Raw genomic sequence first — 22,762 nt, forward strand, 5'->3', positions numbered from 1 at the left:
TAGAATATTAGAAAAAAGAGGTGGAGGTGCTGCCACTTTGTATCTAGACCAAAAAGACTTAAATTTGAGAGGTATTTAGACAAGGAATCATTTATTTTTTATCAAGAGAACATCAAGGTATGTTCAACCTTTCCTATCCCTAAGTTTTGAGTTGGTTTTGGTGGGTTTTTTGACATGAAAAATCTAGGAAAAATGCTGCATGAATTCGGTTAACATGCTTGCCTATTAGAGAACATCAAGGTATGTTTAACCTTTCCTATCCCTAAGTTTTGAGTTGGTTTTGGTGGGTTTTTTGACATGAAAAATCTAGAAAAAATGCTGCATGAATTCGGTTAACATGCTTGCCTATTAGAGAAGGATAGAAACCTTAAATATGATATGAAACAAGCTTGTTTAAGTGGTGTGTGAAGTGGTTTTTGGAAGAAAATCAACCTAGGGTCCCTTATGCTTCATTTCGGCCAAGCACTGTTCATAAGACAGGAATTTGTTTCACTTTAATTTGATGATTCCAATTAGTTTAAAATGTGCTTTTGTGTAGGGATATTGTAACATCCTAACTTTTGGGCCTAGAAGTACTAGAATTAGCCTGAATTGGGCAGACTACCAGACCCCTTATGGCAGGAGTCCCAGAGGTTCTATAGAAGGATAGAGGGATCCTAAGGACTTAATCATGAAAAGAAAGTTTTCTGGGACTAAGAAAAGAGGAAGTTAGAGACTCAGATGAAGTCTCGGGGCCCAGGCATGAGAAATAGAGATAAATGTAGGTCAAAGATTATGTTAGAGACCTCAATGAGGTGAATTTTGAGGTTAAGCCAAACCAGGGGCAAAATTGTAATTTTGTAAAGTTTTGGGTTGGTAAAGGTAAAAATAGAAATTATGCCCGAAAATTCCAGAAAAATGGAAAATGGTAGGTTAAGGCCTAAACACTTTAAAAAATTTCCAGAAAACATAGAAATAAGGTTCAGAGGCTTGTGTGAGGTAAAAATGATGAAATTACCCCTAGAAGGAAATTATGGAGTTCCTAGGGTTTTGATTGATTTAGAATATTTTCAAAAATAAATTATTTGAAGTATAGGGAGGCCTCTGATAATTGAAAGAAAAGGGGGAAGATAGTTGAGAAATTATCATAGGTTTTAAAAATAATTTCGTCCTCAGAAAGCAAAGAAGTTGGTTTTAATGGAATTTAAAGCCTATTTACATACTATCTGGGGAAAGTCTAAGTCAAATGTCTAGAGGTTAACTTTTGACTTAAGAAAAATTAGAAGAATTTCGTATGACGAATAAATAGTATTAGTACCTAGGGACATACTATCTCGGAGTCGTAGACTGATAGAAAGAATTTGGTTAAGTTTACTCCTAAATAAATATTATTAATTATTTAATTATTTTAATGGAAGAACAAGAGAAGAGCATCGCTCTCTCCTTGGGCATGTTATATAATGCAGTGTGGATTTATTTGAGGTGAGAAAATGGTACCAAGACATGTCCTAGTGGTTTTGAGTAAGTTAGGACCCAAAAAAGTATCCTATACGGTGCAGAATGACAAGATAGGTGAAGGAATACCTAAGGGTTGTATTTTGCATGAATTTTATATTAATTTCCTCCCTATTTTAATGCCAAGATGATGAAGAAATATGGAAGAGACAAGTGTACGGTCAAATGGGAAAAAGATGGATAACACATGTATAGCCGGATGCAAGACACATGTACAGCCGGATGCAAGACACATGTACGGTTGGATTAGGGACATGTGGCTTGATGATGTAAGCATGATGTCATCATGATGAGGTAAGCATGATGTCATAGGACACTTGTTACCATAAGATTAAAAGAGAAAATGGACGGTCCAGGTCAAGCCACGTATTTTTAAGATCAACAGCCCAGATTTAGTCTTGTTTTCTATAAATACCCCCTACCCCTCATTTTCGTGTAAGCTAATGGGACATGGGGAAACTCTTACAAAATAGTTTCTAGAGAGAGAAAGAAGAGGGAGAAAGAAAGGCCAAGCTCTAAAACAAGGTGTGTTCATGATTTTTGATGTAGTTTTCACTACCCTTATTGTTGTTGAGCTTGGTTATAGATTTTAATGATTTTTGGGAGCCTTAGGAGAGGTGCTGCATGAAATTCTTGAGATTAGGAGAAAATGAAATTGATGTTAGAATAATGTTCAATGGTTTGAAAGGAACACAAATCAAGTGGTTTTATGCTGAAATTGGTTGAATTTCATGATTGTGTAACTTGAGAAAATGTTTCAACCAGACCTGGTTCTTGTACCTAGGATGTGATTTTGATAATTTTGATGCTTCTAATATTTTTAAAATGAAAGATTGTGTAGAGATAAGATGAAAGAATGAAGTTGGAAGCATTGGAATCAAAACTGGAAATTAAATGGCAGATTTTGGTTTTGGCCTAGAACGAAGGGAAGAGTTGGATTTTGATGGATATAAGCTCATATTTGGATTCTTTGGGTAAAATTGTGTAGGATTAGCCTAAGGGAACAATTTTTACAAAGCTAGAACACTACATTATAAATTAAGAAAAAAAAGATTAAGTTTAAGGACATAAGTCTTCCATATTGTATAATTCTTGGTCCTAAGGAGTAATGTGACCCTTGTGGCTGTGATTAGGACCTTGAGGTATCCAAGAGAAGGTTTAGATGTTGTTGAGCAGGCAACCTTAATGGTTGGAAGCAAAAGAGAGTAAGAAGAAAGCTTAAGGACATAAGGTAGCAAACTTTACCCTACTCTTATGTACTTAGTATTTGCTTGCATGTATGACATGTTCTATGTTTATATGGTTTCATGAACTCATGCATTGTAATTGTTAATATGTTTGAAATGTGTCATAGGCCTATATGCTTTATGGTTAATGCATGATGATTTCCAAACATGTCATTATGTTATAGAAATGTTAAGTTGCAAGCATGTTATGAATGCCAAGCTTGCCATATATGTTTGGGTGGTTATTGTTTGCTACTGAGATTCTCCCAAATCTCACCCTCCCTTAACCAACCACAGTAGGTCAAATAATAAAGAGAAGGCATGTATGAAGAAGGGCAAGAAGATGGAAGCAATGAAAGTGGAGAATTTACATGCGTTTTAATGTAATGATTGATATTGCTATTTATGTAATTAATTGTGGATATGTCAAGCATGAAATGTGATGTAATGTTTGTTGTATAATATAATAGCATGCAACTCAAAGTATATGAATGAATGGGAATCCATAAGGCCAGTTGTTGCATGTTCAAATGAAGGGAGAATTAAAGTAAGAATTGTTTAATGGATAAAACGTAGGTCTTGGAGCAGTCAATTCCAGATCTAGTTTAACCTATCAAGTGAATGAGTTACTACATGAAATTTGTTATGATTAAAGTACACATCCTGAGCTTTAAAACAAGTGGTAGATAACTTAAAATGGATATGTGTGCTAAGAGTTATGATTGCTCAAAGTTGGAATTGAAAGTCTGGAATTTAACGAGTAAATAGTAACCCGAAAACCAATCACAAATTTCAATCTGTGGGCTTATTTTGTGAATCGCTTGAACCATAATGCTTTCAAATGTGTACTCTGAGGGGTTAAAGGAAGAATGTTTTAGATATACTACTGGGAAGTGTTTAAAATCATTGGAATTGAAAACGGAATTTTTGGAAGCTTGAACACCCTATTCGGCCAAACCAGTTTCATGAGGAAGGAGTTTGATTTTTGAAAAATGGATATTTGAATTTCTCATGAAAAATTGTGTAGGATTAAGCCAAGAGAACCTTGATTCCCAAGGAGGAACAATATTGTTAAAATCAAAGAAAAAGAGGAGAAATTGTTAAGTTAAAATTAAAGTGTTATGTTTAAGTTATTTAGTTATTAATGTAGCTTGTATTTATGCTTGAATCAATAGGTGTGATGAGGAGGAATCAAAGGCAATCATAACCCCTTAAGGAAACCAAAATTATCCAATGACAAAAGGTAGCATTGAATTATAATTTGATTGTTTATCTTGCTTGTTTAATGTGATTATGTTGTTTGCTTCGATTGAGGAATTGTGTTGTGATCTTGGTTGATTGGATGGCTTTGGGCTATACTTTGGCCAAATTCATTGAATCATGTTATTGTGGAAGTGTTGGTGTTCCTCTTCTAGCATGGTGTTAAATATGATTTTATGTGGTTTGATTATGCCTTAAGGCGTGATAACATGTCACATTATAACTTGCTTGATTTACATGATAATTATAGTTCAATTGCTGCTGAGATTTCTATGAAATCTCATTCCTCTTATGTTAAATTGTGTCTCAAATAGTGAGTGGCTCATCCATGGATCAAGGCAAGGAATTGGTATTAGGATAGAAGAGCATTATGGAAATTATATCACTAAGTTATATTATGTAATGTTTTAATGAACTTTATGTTAAGTTATAATGAATTATGGATGATAATATAATGTAAATTGTATTGTTATGACATGGTCTGATGCTGGAATATTGAATGGTGCAATGTCAAAAGGATAAGGAAAAAGTAAAAAGGGAAATAATTTCAAGAAAAATGTGATTAAGAGATAAAAATACCTAAATCAAGGGTAAAATTGTGACACATAAAATAATAAGCAAATGATAGAATCTGGACTTTAGATTTTATAGGAAATTAGATCTCATTTTAGGCTTTAAATCAAGTAATAAACCATTAAATTTAGAGTTGTGTGCTAAGAGTTATATCCTTCCAAAGTTGGGCTAAAATACTGAAAACTCAAAAATTGACCATATGAACAGTACACTTTGTCAAATTTTCTAGTGCTGTTCTGGATAGAACTATGTACAATGAATATTTTTTCTCTAAAGAAATCTTAGCAAGCTTCAAGGGAAAATTAGAACCACCTCATTTCAATTTTTTTTAGAATTAGTTATGAATTTTCAAAGTTAACCAAAATTTGGATGAATAGTGTACGGACAGACTTATATACAAAGTTCTGAAATTGAAATATTTCACTCGAAAACATTGGAAAATGCGTTATAATTCACTCAAAAACATTGGGAAATGCGTTATAATTGTTCCAATCAACGTATAATATGATATAAAAGGAGGTGTTATACTTTTTGGTATCAGAGTAAAGGTTCTGCCTCTATTTAAGTTGCACTGTTTTGACTGTTTGATGTTGTAAAGTGTGAATTATGAATTGTGATTAGTTGTTGTGATTGATTATGGATTGTGGTTGCTTGATTGAATGATATTAGTTGAGGTTATATCTTATGGTGGAATGGTATATTATAGATTGAGTTGGGTGCAGGAAAAGTTATGGCTTGCTGTAGCAGCAATTCTGGGGAAACGGTAAATCAAAGGATGTCGGGGGAGTCGTTCCTAGAATAGTACCACCCACACATATTAGACCCCGATGACCTGACTCCACCACATAGATACTACTAACTCCTCAGTGAGATAGAAGATATCTATTCAGAAGAGGACTCTAATGATATAGTAAGGTTGGATGAGGGTGATGCCTAGAGTGCTATAAGAGCTCAGCCACGTCTAGTGCTATTCAAGTAATACCAATTAGGGTGGTGAGACCAAGATAAGACAATGTCAAGAACATACCCATCCAGCAGAGACCCTTAATGGTAAATAAAGAGTTTAGAGACTATGATAGTATCCTTAGAGAGCTAAAGGAGTTGAGAAGACATATAGACCAGACCCAGAACTAGTATGGTATTACCTATTTGGGTTTTCTCCTTTATGTGAGACTATTATACAATAAAGTAACTGAGAAGGATCTAAGTATTGGTGATGCTCTTTGGAGCTGAGCACTGATAGACACTTTACCAAGAATGAGAGTTTGGCTAAATGAGATTTAGAAGATTTGTGGCCGCTCCATATCACGTACTTTCTATCAGTTGCTTGATGACTTGGAGATCTTTATTCTCATTACATTTCCTTTTTCTGACACTGTGTTGTGAATATGGATGAATATATAATATATTAGATAGTTGTGGTAGGTTGTGCGGATACTTGAACCGTGTTTTGCTGACTGTACCATATATGTATAATTGTGAATAGAAAAGCAATATAAAGTGTCTTTTATGTAAAATGATGATTCTGTTCCTCTTGTAGTTAAGACGAAAACAACAAAATGGTAAGAGCAAGATGAGGATTAAGAGGAAGGGAAGCTAGGACAAGGGGAGAGTCATCAGGACCCCCTGTTGACCCAATACAAAGAATTATGGAAAGATTAGAGGAACAGCAGAGAACTATGGCCAAGATACAAGCCACATAAGCTAGGCAAGAGCAGGAGAGAGGTGCTATGATAGCTATAGCAGTAGCAGTAGCACTGGCATAGTTATAGCAGCCTAGGCAAGGAATAGCCGGGACAGCCCAACTCGTACCACCATAGCAACCATAGAAAACCACTCCTGTGAGACCTCAGCATATTACAGAGCTTGACACACTGCAGCAATGGATTGTTAAGTTTACTAAACACAACCCTCTTGCTTTTGAGGGAACATTTGATGTACAAGTGGCTGAGGACTAGATAACTCGGCTAGAGAATGTTTTCAATATCATGGAATGTCCATCTGAGAGGAAGGCTCAGATGGTAATCTATAAGTTTGAAGGGGAAGCCGACAGATGGCAGAAGAATACTAAGCTGGTCCTACAGGCCAATGGAACCCCTATTACATGGGAAGTGTTTAAGGACCAATTTTTCCTTAAATACTTTTCCTGATCTGTGAGGGAGGAGAAAGAAGCATAGTTCCTTACCATAAAACAAGTTGCGAATGAACCTTTTGATGAGTATCTAGCAAGGTACATTGAGTTATCCAGGTACTCCACTTACCTACAGCATATGAACGATGAATGCTGGTTCACGAAAAAGATGATCAGGGGGCTAAAGCCCTAGTTAAGGAAAAAGGTGGCCCCGTAGCTGTTGGAAGTCTTCAATAAGGTAGTAGAAGTCTGTCGTATCACCGAGAATAGCCAGAATCATACAGAGCTGGCTAAGGCAACCCTACGAGCTGAGAAGTTAGGGACAAGGACAGGTCAAGAAAACAGAGAGGTTCAATTGGAGTAAGAAATCGAGGTAGGGAGCCCAATGAGGAGGTGTAGAGAATATCTACCAAGGAGTAGAAAAAGTTCATCAAGGAAGGGAACGCAAGTGTTGTGGCTGAAATTATAGAGATAGGCCGTACACAATGGGGTCAGAACATGTGCTTCAGATGCAGATGACCCGGACACTTTGCTAGGGAGTACCTGTAAGGTGCTGACAGCACAAGAAGATCTCAGGCTCGGAGCAGGGTGTTTGCCCTTAATTGAGAAGGGGCTCATAAGTCACCTGAGATGATCCCAAGGTATGGTTACTGTGAATAGTTACCTTGTGGATGCTTTGTTTAACTCGGGTACCAGCCACTCATTTATATCGTATGATTGCACTAGGCGCTTAGGTCTTGCTTTTGATATATTGATGTATGATTTGTGTTTTTCCTCTCCCATAAGAATAAAAATTTTAACTTCTGCTATTTGTTTAAATTGCATTGTCTAGTATGCCTACTATTGCACTATGTTAGACCTAATATGCATGCATTTTTGTGATATTGATATAATCCTTAGCTTAAACTAGTTGTCTTCCCAAAATGTCCTCCTCAACTGTAAAAACAAAACACTGATCCTTCCTACCTGAGTATTGACCCCTTCGATGGAAGTGAAATTGAACTTTATTTCGGTGGCCCAGGCAGTTAGGTGGTTGAGGCAAGGTTGCTAGGGTTATATGGTGTTCTTCTCGATAAAAGTAGAGATGGAGGAAGGAATTTTAGATATTTCAATAGTCTGGGAATTCCTTGAGGTGTTTCTAATAGAGATTAGCAGATTGCCACCTGAAAGAGAAATAGAATTAACTATTGATTTAGTACCAGGAACAAACCCAATCTCAAAGGCTTCGTATCAGATGGCTCTGAATAAGATGGTAGAACTGAAGAAACTGCTGGAGGAGCTTTTGGAGAAAGGTTTCATACACCCCAGTGTATCCCTATGGAGTGCACCAATCTTGTTTGTGAAGAAAAAGGATAGTGGCTTGAGGTTATGTATAGACTACTGTGAGTTGATCAAAGTAATGATCAAGAGCAAGTATCCATTATCATGAATTGATGACTTGCTGGATTAGCTGGCAGGAGCCATTGTATTCTCAAAAATTGACTTGAGATTAGGATACCATCAGTTGAGGATCAAGGCAGAAGATGTCCTAAAAATTGCCTTTTGAATGAGGTATGAACATTACAAATTTTTGGTAATACCGTTTGGTTTGACAAACGCACCTACTATATTCATGGATTATATGCATAGAATCTTCTACCTATACTTGGGTCAGTTTGTAGTAGTATTCATTGATGATATCCTAGTGTATCCTAAATCACCAGAGGAACATGAATGGCATCTGCGAATTGTGTTGGGCACATTGTCAGAAAAGCAATTGTATACCAAGTTGAGCAAATGTGAGTTTTGGCTAAATAAAGTAAAGTTCTTGGGCCACATGATTACCTAAGACGGAGTAGCAGTAGACCCAAGTAAGGTAGAAGCAGTATTGAATTGGGAATGGCCAAAGACATTAATGGAAGTGAGAAGCTTTTTGGGACTGGCAGGGTACTATAGGAAGTTTATACAGGATTTCTCCCAGATTGTCTTACTACTGACCAAGCTCACTCAGAAGAACCAACTATTTAGTTGGAATGCCAAGTGTGAGGCAAGCCTCCAAGAGTTGAAGCCGAAGTTGACTTTGACTCCTGTACTAATAATCCCCAATCCTATGTTACCATACATGGTGTATACAAAATATGAGTAAGCAGGGATTGGGATGTGTGCTGATGCAGCAGGGTCTAGTGGTTGCTTATGCCTCACGACAGTTAAAGACTCATGAGGGGAACTATCCTACACATGACCTTAAGCTGGCAGTGATTGTATATGCCTTAAAGATCTGAAGGCACTATCTATATGAAGCAACCATTGAACTATACTGTGACCGTAAAAGCCTCTTGTACCTGCAGGACTAGAAGGAACTTAACATGAAACAGAGGAGATGGATGGAATTGCTTAAATAGTACAATTATCAAATTAAATACTATCCAGGAAAAGCAAACATGGTAGCAAATACATTAAGCCGGAAGATAGTACAGGTTGTATTGCTGATGATAAAGGAATAAGAGTTAATTGAACATACCTGAGATTAGGAGCTCATCGGCCAGATATAGCTAATTGTGGGCCAGATTGGTATTACAAAAATGGAAGCACAAATCATTGAACAAATAAAAGAGGCCTAACAGAAAGATCAATTGGCTGATATTTTTAAAGCGAAGGTGCTGAGAAATGAGAAGAAGGATTTTGTGATAACCCAGGAAGGGATCCTGGAATATAAAGGAAGAATTTACATTCCCTAAAACTCATAAATTAAGGGGCAAATTTTAGAAGAGGCATACAAGAGGTGATACACTATACATCCATGCATGACTAAAATGTATCGAGATCTTAAAGAATCGTTTTGGTGGCCTGGTATGAAGAAAGACATAACAAACTTTGTGTCAAGGTGCCTTACTTGCCAAGAAGTAAAGACAGAACACCAAAAGCCGTCAAGATCCTTGCAACTACTGAGTATTCCAGAATGGAAATGGGATAGCATTTCTATGGATTTCGTAATGGGATTACCTTGTGCATCCTCAGATTACAATGTAATATGGGTGATTGTGGATCGACTAACAAAGATGACTCATTCCCTAGCCATCAAGAAAGAGTACCAACTAAAAAAGTTGGCACAGATTTACATCAAGAAAATTGTGAGGTTGTACGAAGTACCCGAAATGATCGTATTCAATAGGGACCCATGGTTTCTCTCTAGATTTTGGAAAGCACTATAGGAAGCTATAGGCACCAAGCTAAGCTTTAATATGGCTTATCATCCTCAAATAGATGGGAAGATAGAACAAACTATTTAGATGTTAGAGGATATGCTAAAAGCTTGTGCCCTAGATTTCAAAGGGAACTGGTATGAGTACTTGCCACTGGCAGAGTTCACCTAAAACAATAGTTACCATTCCAGTATCCAGATGGCTCCTTGTGAAGCATTATACGGACGGAAGTATAGATCTCCATTGTGTTGGATAGAATTGGGAGAAAGAAAGGTAGTTGGTCCTGATTTAGTAGAGCAAATCTCATAACAAATAAAAATGATCTAACAGAGGCTGCTTACAGTACAAAGTAGACAGAAGAGTTATGCCAATGTACAAAGAAAGCCTCTAGATTTTGAAGTTAGAGATCATGTTTTTCTGAAAGTTTCTCCAACTACGGGTGTAGGAAGATTGATGAAGGCTTGTAAATTGACACCGAAGTTCATCGAACCCTTCCAAATCTTGTCAAGGGTTGGCCTGGTGGCTTACAGATTAGCCCTACCCCCTAACTTAAGCCAAATCCAAATGTCTTCTATGTCTCTTAGCTGAAAAAGTACCAACCGGATCCCTCTCATGTCCTGAAATACGAAGACATAGACCTGCGAGATAACCTTACCTTTGAGGTAAAGCCAGTAAGAGTGATAGATCGGCAGATCAAGGCTATTTCGATGGTTAAAGTCATTTGGAGTGTTCTAACTCAGGAAGAGGCTACGTGGGAGAAGGAAGACAACATGAAGACCAGATACCCCGAACTGTTTAAATAAGGTATGCTTCTAAATTTCGAGGACGAAATTTATTCAAAGGGGGGAGGAATTGTCACATCCCGAGAAATTTCATCTGGATATAGGGAATTAAAAATTAGAATGAGGGCCAATGTAGAAACTAGACGGGGAGATGAAACAACTTTTGATGTGAAACACTGATAAGGTCCGAGGTGGCATTTTCGTAATTATCGATCTAGGAAGGGCAAAACAGGAAATTCTGAGAAAAATTCTAGAAAGTTTCTAAAAAATGGTAAAAGCATAAGTTAGAGGTTTTGGATTCTTGGTTGAGGCCCAAAATGTGGAATTATCATGAAAATATATTATCATGGAATTTCCTGTAAACGGAGGTTTTTCGGGAAATTATTGGGAAATCAGAGAAAAATAATTATTTTAATTAGTTAAAGGCCTCAATAATTTTGAAAAAATTATGGAAAAATCATCTAAATATTTATTTGAATTTATAAAATTGGTTTTAGGCCTTGGAAGTCTAGGATTTAATTTCAAGGAATTTATTTTCCTGATGACACTGATAAAGGCCTAAGCAGAGGAAATTCAAAATAAATACCTAGAGGTGGCAAAAGATTTTGAAAATTTCCAGATCATGTTCTTATTTAAAAGGTGAATTATCATGGAGAGAAATAAATTTTTGGAGGTCTGAAAAAATTATGGAATGTTACCAGTGAATAGTAACCGATAAACTGTTGGAATGGTTTGGGATTTTGGTTTGGCTTATGGGCCATCCTAAACCATTTAAGAGACCCACATTAGGCCCAATTCAACCCAATTTCATGCAGCTTCTGGACCCTACTATTTTTAATCAAAATAAAATGTAAAATTAAGGGATAATTGTTGGAAAACCCTAGTGATGGACACTTGGTTAAATCTAAAGCTATCTTGCACTTGATGGATGCCAACTCACCTATTAAGTGGCATTTTAGGCTTCCAAAATTTAGAGGAAAATGGCAGTTTATTTGTCTATAAATAACCCCCCTAAAATACAAGAAAAATGATAGAAAATTAGAAAAAGAGGGAGAGGTGCTACCACTTTGTGTCTAGACCAAAAAGACTGAAATTTGAGAGGTATTTGGGCAAGGAATCATTCAATTTTTATCAAGAGAACTTCAAGGTATGTTCAAGCTTTCCTATCCATAAGTTTTAAGTTAGTTTTGGTTGGGTTTTTTAAATGAAAAATCAAGGGAAAATGCTGCACAATTCGGTTAATATGCTTGGCTATTAGAGAAGGATAGAAACCTTAAATTTGATATGAAACAAGCTTGTTTAAGTGGTGTGTGAAGTGGTTTTTGGAAGAAAATCAACCTAGGGTCCCTTATGCTTCATTTCATCCAAGCACTGTTCATAGGACAAGAGTTTGTTTCACTTCAATTTGATGATTCCAATTGGTTTAAAATGTGTTTTTGTGTAGGGATATACTATTGGAAAGTGTTTAAAATCATTGGAATTGAAAATGAATTTTTTGGAAGCTTGAACACCCTATTCAGCCAAACTAGTTTCATGAGGAAGGAGTTTGACTTTTGAAAAACTGATTTGATATTTGAATTCCTCATGAAAAATTGTGTAGGATTAAACCAAGAGATTATTGATTCCAAAGGAGGAACAATATTGTTAAAAATCAAAGAAAAAGGAGGAGAAGTTGTTAAGTTAAAATTAAAGTATTATGTTTAAGTTATTTAGTTATTAATATAGCTTATATTTATGCTTGAATCAATAGGTGTAGCGAGGAGGAATCAAAGGGAATCATAACCCCTTGAGGAGACCAAAATTATCAAGTGATAAAAGGTAGTATTGAATTATAATTTGATTTTTTTATCTTGCTTGTTTAATGTGATTATATTTTTTGCTTGGATTGACGAATTGTGTTGTGATCTTGGTTGATTGGATGGCTTTGGGTTATGCTTTAGCCAAATGCATTGAATAATGTTATTGTGGAAGTGTTGGTGTTCCTCTCCTAGCATGGCGTTAACTATGATTTTATGTGGTTTGATTATGTCTTGAGGCGTGATAACATATCACATTATAACTTGCTTGATTTATATGATAATTATAGTTCAATTGCTACTGAGAGTTCTATGAAATCTCATTCCTCCTATGTTAAATTATGTCTCAAATACGGAGTGGTTCATCCATAGATCAAGGCAAGGAATTGGTATTGGGATAGAAGAGTATTATGGAAATTATATCACTAAGTTATGTTATGCAATGTTTTAATGAACTTTATGTCAAGTTGTAATGAATTATGGATGATGACATAATGTAAATTATATTGTTATGACATGGTCTGATGCTGGAATATTGAATGGTGCAATGTCAAAGGGACAAGGAAAAAGGAAAAAGGGAAATAATTTCAAGAAAAATGTGATTAAGGGATAAAAATGCCTAAATCAGGGGCAAATTTGTGACACATAAAATAATAAGCAAATAATGGAATCTAGACCTGAGATTTTGCAAACAATTAGACTCATTTTTAGCTTTAAATCAAGTAATAAACCATTAAATTTTGAGTTGTGTGCTAAGAATTATACCCTTCTAAAGTTAGGCTAAAATACTGGAAACTCAAAAATTCACCATATGAACAGTACATTTTGTCAAAATTTTTGATGATGTTCTAGATGGAATTGAGTACAATGAATATTTTTGTTCTAAAGAAATCTTATCAAGCTTCAAGGAAAAATTAGAACCACCTCATTTTGATTTTTCTATAATTAGTTTTAAATTTTCAAAATTAACCAAAATTTAGATGAACAGTATACAGACGACTTATATACAAAGTTCTGGGATTGAAATTTTTCACTCAGAAATATTAGGAAATGCATTACAGTGGTTCCAATCGAGATATAATATCATATCAAAGGAGGTGTTACATAATGTCCTTACTTTTACCTCTCAGAGTACACGTTCGGAAGTGTTACGGTTCAAGTGGATATAAAACAAACCTGCATATTGAAAATTTTAACATAATTACTTGGGTTACTATTAACTATTTAAATTCTAGATTATAGGTCCAACTTCAAAAATTTATAACTAATCCTATAAAAATTGTATTGTGGTGCTCTAAAATTCTACTCGAAGCTCTTTCAATTCTCTATAGAAAAAAATATGAAACTAGAATTATCTTTGACCAATTCGTACAATTTATTCACTAAACTTTACTGTTCATTTGGTAAATTCTGGAACTTCCAAATTTCTTACCTCAAATTTGAAAATTCATATCTCCTTGTTTACATATCCAATTAAGGTGGTCTACATCTCATTTTAAAGCTTAGAATGTGTACTATATGATCACTAAATTTCGTGATTAGATTCCGCCATTTACTAGGTTAAACTAGAGCTACAAACTTACTTCTCCATGACCTATGATTTATCTTTCATTAGGTTCTTACTTTTAATTCTCCCTTAATTCAAGCATGCAACAACTAGCCTTATGGTTTCCCATTAATTCTTATACTTTGAATTACATGCCATTAACATCATACATCAAACATTATATCACATTTCATGCTTGACATGTCCACAATTAATTACATCACTAGTGACTTCAATCATTGCATTGAAACACATGTAACTTCTCTACTTTCTTTGCTTCCATCTTCTTACCCTTCTTCATGCATGCTATCTCCTTATCATTTGACCTACTATGGTTGGTTAAGGGAGGGGTGAGATTCGGGGGAATCTCAGTAGCAAGTATTACCACATACATGTACAAGACGGATGCTAATGTATGGTATGTAATTTTCCATAAACATAGGTTAACTAGTGACATGCCATCATGCTTTATGCTTGGTATAAAAATGCATAGCCATGAAAACATATTAAGAACAGAATGTCCAGCAACAATCATCATGTCACAACATCATATAGTTAATAAAGACAAACCAACACATAAGCATACCACATCAATCACATAAAAGGATAAGTTCACTACCTTTTACTTCAAGCTTTCCTCTTGCTTTTTCTTTGACTCCCTTGACTTCCTAACCATAGGGGCTTTCGATCAATATCATCAAACATCCTCTTGGATGTTTCAAGGTCCTAAACATAACCATATTGATCACACAATCTGTCACATCCATTAACAGGGCAATCAGGAATAAGAATATTCCTAAACATTTAAGGGCCAAAAATAATAAGGAGAAATTGAAGAATTATGGTGAAAAATAATTATTATGATTTTTCAAGTCAATTATGAAAGTTATACTAATTAAGAAAAATTGGCCAAGAATAATTATGAAAAATATTTCCAAGTCTCAAAAAATTAAGAAAAAATAAGTATAATATTTCTTGAGAATTATATGAGGTTATATAGTTGGTTTTATAACCAAATTACCCTTAGAAAAATTACAAAGGAATTTAAGACTGATTTAGGCTAATTTGAGGCCTTTTACTTGGAAAATTCTAAATAAATATTTAGAAGGAGAATAAAATCCTAAGAAAATTCCAATGATGTCTGAAGGAATTATAAGAGATTATGGGATTAAAATGAGACCTCCAAATTTCCAAGATTTTTCCTAATTGCTTGGACAAGTGGAAAAATCATTAAAGAGAAGGAAAATAGCTTTTTCTTTTTATTTAATTAATGGGAATTCGAGTTTGAGCCATAGAGGGCATTTTGTGAAGAGAAAAATGAGGAGGATAAATTATGAATTTGACAGAAAATAATTACAGAGGCCTGAATATTGTAATTATAGAAAAGAAATTAAAGTCAGAGCAAAAATGCATCGATAAAGCAAGAAGTAGGGTCTTACACTTTGCTTGGCCCACAATTTGCTACTTGTCAAGCCACCAATAGAGAGGATTTAAAGTTTTCAAGTGTCAAGCTTTGAATGGAGAGGATTTTGACTTTTGAAAATTAATTACCATTGGAATTTCTTAATTAAGAGAGAGGTTACAAGAAAGAATAGGCAAGTGACACTTGGCCTACCATTAATTGTGCTGGTTAGGATATTTTTGGCATTAATGAGAGCTTATCCTCCCCCTTTTCATGACTCAATTTTCAGCCAAAAGAAGAGAAAGAAGAGCAAGAGGAGTTTTGAAGTGTGAATCAAGGAAACGTAAGCTACTTTGATCCACTAAGTCAAGATCTAAGGTTAGTAAGTTGTTTCATAGTAGTTCTTGGTTGTCTTCCTTGAGATTAATGGTTGGAAAAATCAATTCTTGTCCCTGCTTGTGGCTGGGTGAAATGGTCATAGTATAGGAAAGGAGGTTTTGTTGTTAAAACATAGTTAGAACACTATGATTTAAGGTGGTTACAAGTAGTTTGGTGTTCTTTTGAAAAGATTTTATGGTTAAGCTTTAAGGGGGTATGATTCGGCCACTTCAAGAATCCTAACTTAGGATGAGATTTTCAAAGTTTTGACACTTCCATGGTGTTGAAAATCGAAAATGATATAGGATAAACCTAAAGAACAAGTGGTGGAAGCATTAAAATTAAATTTGTGATTTTTGGAAAACCTATACCCCTATTCAACCAACTTGGTTTTTGAGGAAAGAAATTTATTTTCATAAATCCAAGCTTATATTTGGATTCTACATGAAAAAAGAATCATGTAGGAATGAACCAAGAAAGAATATTTAGGGTTTAAGGAAACAAAGCTCAAAAACTAAAGAACAAAGATTTAAGCTTTAAGAGCTAAGGAGTTACCTGAGTTTTGTTATTAATTTTTATATGGCTTTGTTGGTAATCTTGCTACCCTTTTTATGGATTGTTATGTTAGGATTTGTTATTTGTGGAGGAAAGAGAGAAGAGCAAAGAAAGCAAGAGCATTTGGAGCAAGGTAGTGGGATTTAATTAGCCACTAATGTTAACTTTGCATTCTTTATCATGGCATGATTACTTGCTATCATGTGGTTGAACTATGATGATTGTGATGTGGTTGCTCCTTGCATTTGTTGCCATGGCCTTGCATATTGAGGTTGACTATTTATAAGAAGATGAGTTCTCCTATGGTAGCTAAGGTTTATAATGCTTTAATGATGATGCATGTTGATGTTATGGTTGATTATTCTTGCTATTGGGATTTTATTGAAATCTCACCCTCCCAGAATAATCCAAAATTTTAGGGCCTAATTCATCCAAAAGGAAATCTGCAAATTCAAGGGTAAATGTGGTGGTGAACCATGGAAACAATTATATTTTGGTTATGTATAAGCATGATTGTTGTGATACTGTAACCGAAGGAGGCTGTTGATTTGGAGTAGTGTTATGATTAAGCTCCTAAATGAATTTAATTGTGAAATTTTCTATGGTTAAAGATCATGTCTTGAGCTTTAATTTGATAGGTAGCATGTTAAAAATAGACAACTGTGCAATTTTTAATGAGTTTTCAAATTTAAGATTCAAAATCTAGAAAAAGGGTTTTTTACCAAAATGACAGTGATGGCTTCCACAAAAACCTAACACTTTTTCATAAGGAATTGGTTTACAAGATTATTTTTTCTTGAAATTGATTTCAAAGAGCTTTCTATAAAGTTTTGAACCACTCTATTTTGATTTTTTTGGGTTAAGTTATGAATTTTTGAAGTTGGACTAGAAATCTAGAACATACCAAATGAATTGTGAATTTCTAAAAATCAGCCTTCTTTTTGTAGAAATTCTGAGTCCATGACCATCCAATGTGGTCTAAATTGGCTCCAAATGAACTCTAAGTTATTCTAGTGGTAAGGTGTAATATTTTTCGTATCAGAATGGTGGTTCTGGCAAGGATAGAGCGCTTTGCTTAGTCAAACCTATAGGTAATATATTAGTTGAAGGAAAAATATTACTGTTTATTCATTGGATAGTTTGATCATTATGATGTAGAAAAGAAGTAGAATGGCTTATTGTGGCTACAATAGTGACTCAGAGGGTTCAGTTAACCAAAGGAGACTAGGAGAACTTTTCCCTGATAGTTCGATAAGGATGAGGACTACAACCTTGTAGCAGACTTCTACTATGATACCTTGTGGGAGAGTAACCCTTCACCTAACATAGCCGCAATTGCTTCCAATGATTCTCAGAGGATTGAGGTCATTGAAATAGATGATGACGATGGAGCTAGACCCAGTAAGGTCAAACTACTTCCAATCATGAAAGAATTCCACACCATAGAAGACTTAGCCAAGGACTTTAGGGAGAGAAGCTAATGCCTTAAGCTCGACGAGAACTAGTATACCTATGTGTACTTGAGATGTTTGGAAGATATCTGAAAGCTCTACTATTATGTGACTAGAGAAGATGATACCCTAGAGGTTACAGACTGGGTATCAGGATTTCTTAGAGTACTCCCTAGGACCCGACTTTGGAAAAATGGTGTGAGAGACATTTGTAGTCACATAGATAATGCTAGCTTTAATGATCTCATAGATGCCCTCGAGATCTTTGTGAGGAATACATCTCCTTGAGTTAGATGTGGAGGACTAGATCTTAATGACGATAGACAAGCTCCTATTCACATCCTTATAGTAGAATGAGTTCTGTCCCCTAGATCAGTTATTGGGATCCAATGTTGAGGAGTGGATCTAGAGCCTTGAGGGCTTCGCTATTTCCTACTTTGGGTAGTCAGTTGAACCTTCATAACACTAACGTAGGACTTGTTTTGGTACAGCTAACCATAGTAGGTTAGTCTAGCGTGCTGGGCTGTATCCTTGTTTTTCTTCTTGGCATGTATGAACTGAACTTGCTACTTTTGGTTGATGTATGGATATTGCTTATGTATGCATGGTTATTAAGTGACATCCAAGCATGTTGTTTGTTTCTTTTTCCTTTGTTATGCTATCCATTTAGTTAGCATAATGGCTAGAACCTGAAGAAATTTTTTGCTGGAGAGACCCTCAGGACACGACGCAAGGGTCCCTCTTGATCTATTATAGTTAATTTTAGATCGCTTAGAACAATAACAAAAGGCTATTAAAGAGATTAGGGTGGCACAAGCTCACTAGGAACAAGAAAGTGACGCCGCGATAGTTGCAGTGGTAGTAGCGGCAATGGCTAACCTTGATAGGAGGCAGTCAGAAGAAGAAATTTTCACAACTCAACATTAGAACAGTTGCCTAAACTGATAGCACCAGCAATAGACCCTGACGGCATCCAGCAATGAATGACCCATTTCTGCAAGCATAACCCACTATCATTTGATGGAGTGTTTGACGTCCAAGTGGCAAAGGACTGGATTAACCATTTGGAAAAGATTTTTAAGGTTTTAGACTATCTGACTGAGTAGAAAGCCCAAATGGCGATCTATAAACTAGAGAAGGATGCTAACTGTTGGTGGAAGAACACCAAACTTATTCTCTATGTTCGAAACATAAGAGTGACATAGGAATGTTCTTGGAGCATTTCTACAAAAAGTACTTCCTGAGATCAGTTAGGAATGAAAGGAAAGCGAAATTCCTAACCCAGAAGTAGAAGCATAATGAGCTGTTTGACGAGTTTTGAGCTAAGTTTATCAGTCTCTCTCACTACTCTAATTACCTCTGTTACCAAGACGATGAGAGGTGGATGACCAAGAAAATAGTCGAAGGACTAAAGCAGTCTTTAAGGGAGATGATTGCTCTCAGGCAGTTCGAGCACTTCAATAAGGCAGTTGAAGCCTGCTGAATTACAGAAAATAGTTTGAACCCTTATCTGATGGTTAAGTCTACTCCCAAGTCGAAGAAGGGAGATTAGGGTAACATCTCTTCTAATGTGAATAGGAAGAGAAAAAGGCCATGGGATAACCAAAAGAATAAGAAGGGAGGCAAGCCCGCAAACAGCAAGGAATGTCTGACCTGTGACAAGAATCAAGGTGACAAATTATGTATGGCTGGGCAGAATGTTTACTATACTTGCGACAAGCCCAGACACTTTTTGAGAATACCCGCACAATATAGAAAGGGCAAGGCCACACATCCAAGGAAGAGTATTTGCCCTCACAGGGAAAGAAGAAAGGAAGTCACCAGAAATGATTTAAGGTATGATCATTATGAAAAACTTCCCTGTGATTGTAATGTTTGACTCGGGTGATAGTCATTCTTTTATCTCGTATGTCTATATCAAAAGACTTGGCTTAGTTATGAATATTGTTATACTACCTTAGATTTGATATGTATGCCTTTCATGAAGTTGTTGTGGTAATTGGATTGAATTAGTTGTCGTCCCATAACGACAAGGATGAAACCTTGATCCTATCCCCAAGAGAAATGGAGTTAAATCCGGAAGTTAAGTTGAACTTCATAATAAAAGCCCAAATGGGCAATGCTACGATGAATAAAACTAAGTAAGACTCACAAAGGTTAAGAGAAAAGTGTGTTTCGTCATGATAAACCAAGAGAATTGGTGGCAATGAATGAATACAGAAGTGATTACCAAAGGAGGTGGTAACTTTCATCACTGCAAACAAGGATTCTGGTCACGACAACCAAACACAATAACTCTCAGATGTTGAAGTAGTATCTCAATAAGACACAATGACCCTTAGAGGTCACAGAGAGTAAGATTAGTAAAGGTCAGAAAGTGGAAGGTAGCCACTATTCAAAGTGATCAGATTCCCCCTTAAGAGGAAGAGTAATGATAAGAAGTAAAGCAAGACAGTTAGGGGTTGAGTCTATACACTACTAAGAAGGTATAGTGGCCATCTAAGCTGGAAAAACTCTTACAACCTCATTAGGGCTGGGGCACCATGATAGAGTAACTATCTCAAGTCCTGAAATAGATAAATAGGAACTTAGAGATAGTGAAGTCAAGATGGAGAGCCCTAATGAAATTTCTTAAGGATCAAGAAGAAGAGATACTCAGTCACTTGGGGTTAGGTTGAGAGGCACCCTTTTTTTAGGGGATAAGGTCTTAGCTAGTAGTCTTCCTAAAGAAAGTAGGAATTAGTCCTCCAAGTTAAAATTAACATTGCTTTAGATGGAGTAAGATACCCTACCCGAGCAGGAAAGGGAAGTAGCTGAGGCAAGGCAAGTAGAGTTGATCTTACTCAATGGAAGCATAACTAGCTAAGAATGAAGCTAAGCTTGGATGTACCTAAGCTTAGCAGAGTACTAGAGCAAGTAGAAAGAAGAAGAACCTCATAAGTCCTCTCTCTATGACTCCCAGAAATAACTGTGAATAATAAGAGAGGCTCCCTCTTATAGGGATGAGATGTCTGGATGGCACGCTATAGACATAGCAACCAGTGATAGCTTGTACTCCTTGCATTGAAATGCCAGGCATTATACATGTTAGAGTATGTTCATACTGAAAAGTGAAGTAGAAGAAAGAAAAGTTGCATAAGTCCTCTCTCTATACTGTTCTAAACCAATTAAGAGACGGTAAGAGCAGCAGGAGGAGTAAGAGAACTCATAAGGCAAATTGGCTTAGGCACCTAAAGAGATAAATAGGTGGCTTGGGGAATTGACATGAGGCCTAAGAGAATGGTATTGGCTCTTGAAACAGTTTTGGGGAATTGCCAGTTAGGTGACCAACTAAGTGGAGGTGACTCTACTTAGTTCTATAGTCTAAAGTCTCCCAGAGATCTTAATGTAGCTCAAACTAATGATAGTATTCCAGCGTTATAGTGGATCTTGAAGAGGCTTATAGTATAGCATAGTAACTCCTGAGGTCATGGTGAATCGAGCCTAAAGGAAGTGGTTGAGCTATAAGAGTAAGAATATAGTACCATTTTGGAAGACAAGGACCAGGGATAAGTTGGAGATATGGAAACCTCCTTTGGTTGTAAGCTAGTATTGAGAGAGTACCCATGACTTCCTTCTAGACAACCTTATCATTGACTAGGCTAGGCTTAATTTCCTTCCAATTAACAGCAAAAAGCCAAAGTTAGAAAAATTAGAAGCCATAAGACCTGAAAAAGAGGCATTCAAGCTAGCTCTAGATATAGGAATAACCCTTGTGATACAGAGATAGACTGAGTATTGATAGGCAGATCCTTAAGATGAGGCTAGAGTCAAAAATGTAAGTTGGGAAGACTCAACTAAAGGTAGATGATTGAGCTTAAATTATTCTTATCTTTTGATTACATCATCCATGATTTTGTTGCATTTTATGGCTCTTTTGGTTAGAATTGAGCTTATTTTAGATTAAGAGTCCATGTAGTGAGTTAGCATCTTTTTTTGGGTAAAATCATCATAATTAGTTATTAATTGTATTCAATTAATTTCTAGGACAATTGATGCTTTAAATTGTTGCTTTTTAGTGTGGACACCTGAGATTGGAGCCAAGGTTGAAGACTCAAGGCACACAGAGCAAAAGAGGAGCTTTTGCCATGGTTCGCCGCGGTGAACCCACCCTCCGCCGCGACGAACTCCTCATATAAGCATTTCCAGACCCGACCATTTTGGAAAAACTTGACTTGCCCACTTCCATGAACCGACCCAGACACGTCATATTCGGGTTAGAAACCCTATTTTCGGTAGGAATGAGGTCACACACTGACATCTAGCCACCATCAACGTTTTCTCTTTATCTTCTCTCATCTCTCCCACCAGAACCCTAATCCCTCACCTTCCACTGTCATTTTCATCCATTGGCAACACTGAGTCAATTTCAATGGAGATGGATGATTGGCATGAGTTCTAAAAGCTTAAAAAGGGGAGTTTCAGTTTCATCTTAGTTTTAGCTATGTATTTATAAATTCCTAGGTCTAGGGTTTTTAAATTCTTAGTGAAAGACTTTGAATGATCAATAATCATTAGTTGATGATTTACATTTGTAGTTGGATTAGTTAATGTTGGATTTCATGCTTCAATATATGTAGTTACATATATGTTCTTTGTAGCTTTCTTGATTCTCTTTATCTTGCATGTTTTGATGATGAGTTGATTTTCTGTTGCATTGAACCATTTACATTAATCATTCTTAATTACACATTAGGGAAGTTTAACAATGTTTTCATTAATGAGTTCATTAATGTAAGCATTGGACTCAATGAGTTATTGAGTTTGTTATCTAGAAAACCTAATGAATTTATAAAGCTCCCACATCTTAAGAGAACTATGATTGCCAAGAATCCATTTTGAAGAGGTTTTACCAATTGATTCAGCACTTGATTTCCATCCATTTCATCCTAATCTCCCAAAAATCCAAAAATACATTTACATTCTATTGCATTTTATCTTAATTAC

At 35.9% G+C, this 22,762-nt stretch overlaps 1 protein-coding gene across 1 annotated transcript; it reads left to right on the plus strand.

Moving 5' to 3' along the window:
• Positions 1-8,296: 8,296 nt before the first annotated feature.
• Positions 8,297-8,945, plus strand: LOC114755523 (uncharacterized). Its single transcript, XM_028944410.1, has 3 exons — positions 8,297-8,462; positions 8,610-8,752; positions 8,841-8,945. Exons 1-3 carry the CDS (start codon positions 8,297-8,299, stop codon positions 8,943-8,945), a joined length of 414 nt encoding a protein of 137 aa, XP_028800243.1.
• The last annotated feature ends 13,817 nt before the right edge of the window (positions 8,946-22,762 follow it).

The sequence above is a fragment of the Neltuma alba genome, unplaced genomic scaffold, assembly GCF_004799145.2.
Source record: "Neltuma alba isolate B1F8T4 unplaced genomic scaffold, ASM479914v2 tig00010280_pilon, whole genome shotgun sequence".
Taxonomy (NCBI): Eukaryota; Viridiplantae; Streptophyta; class Magnoliopsida; order Fabales; family Fabaceae; genus Neltuma; species Neltuma alba.

What these genes read in the sequence shown, in the direction of transcription:
- LOC114755523 (XM_028944410.1), top strand. Translation starts at nt 8,297, where the DNA reads ATGGATTATATGCATAGAATCTTCTACCTATACTTGGGTCAGTTTGTA. An exon ending in GTATACCAAGTTGAGCAAAT is followed by an intron (nt 8,463 to 8,609) that starts GTGAGTTTTGGC and finishes TGGGACTGGCAG; the next exon opens with GGTACTATAGGAAGTTTATA. An exon ending in CGAAGTTGACTTTGACTCCT is followed by an intron (nt 8,753 to 8,840) that starts GTACTAATAATC and finishes CTGATGCAGCAG; the next exon opens with GGTCTAGTGGTTGCTTATGC.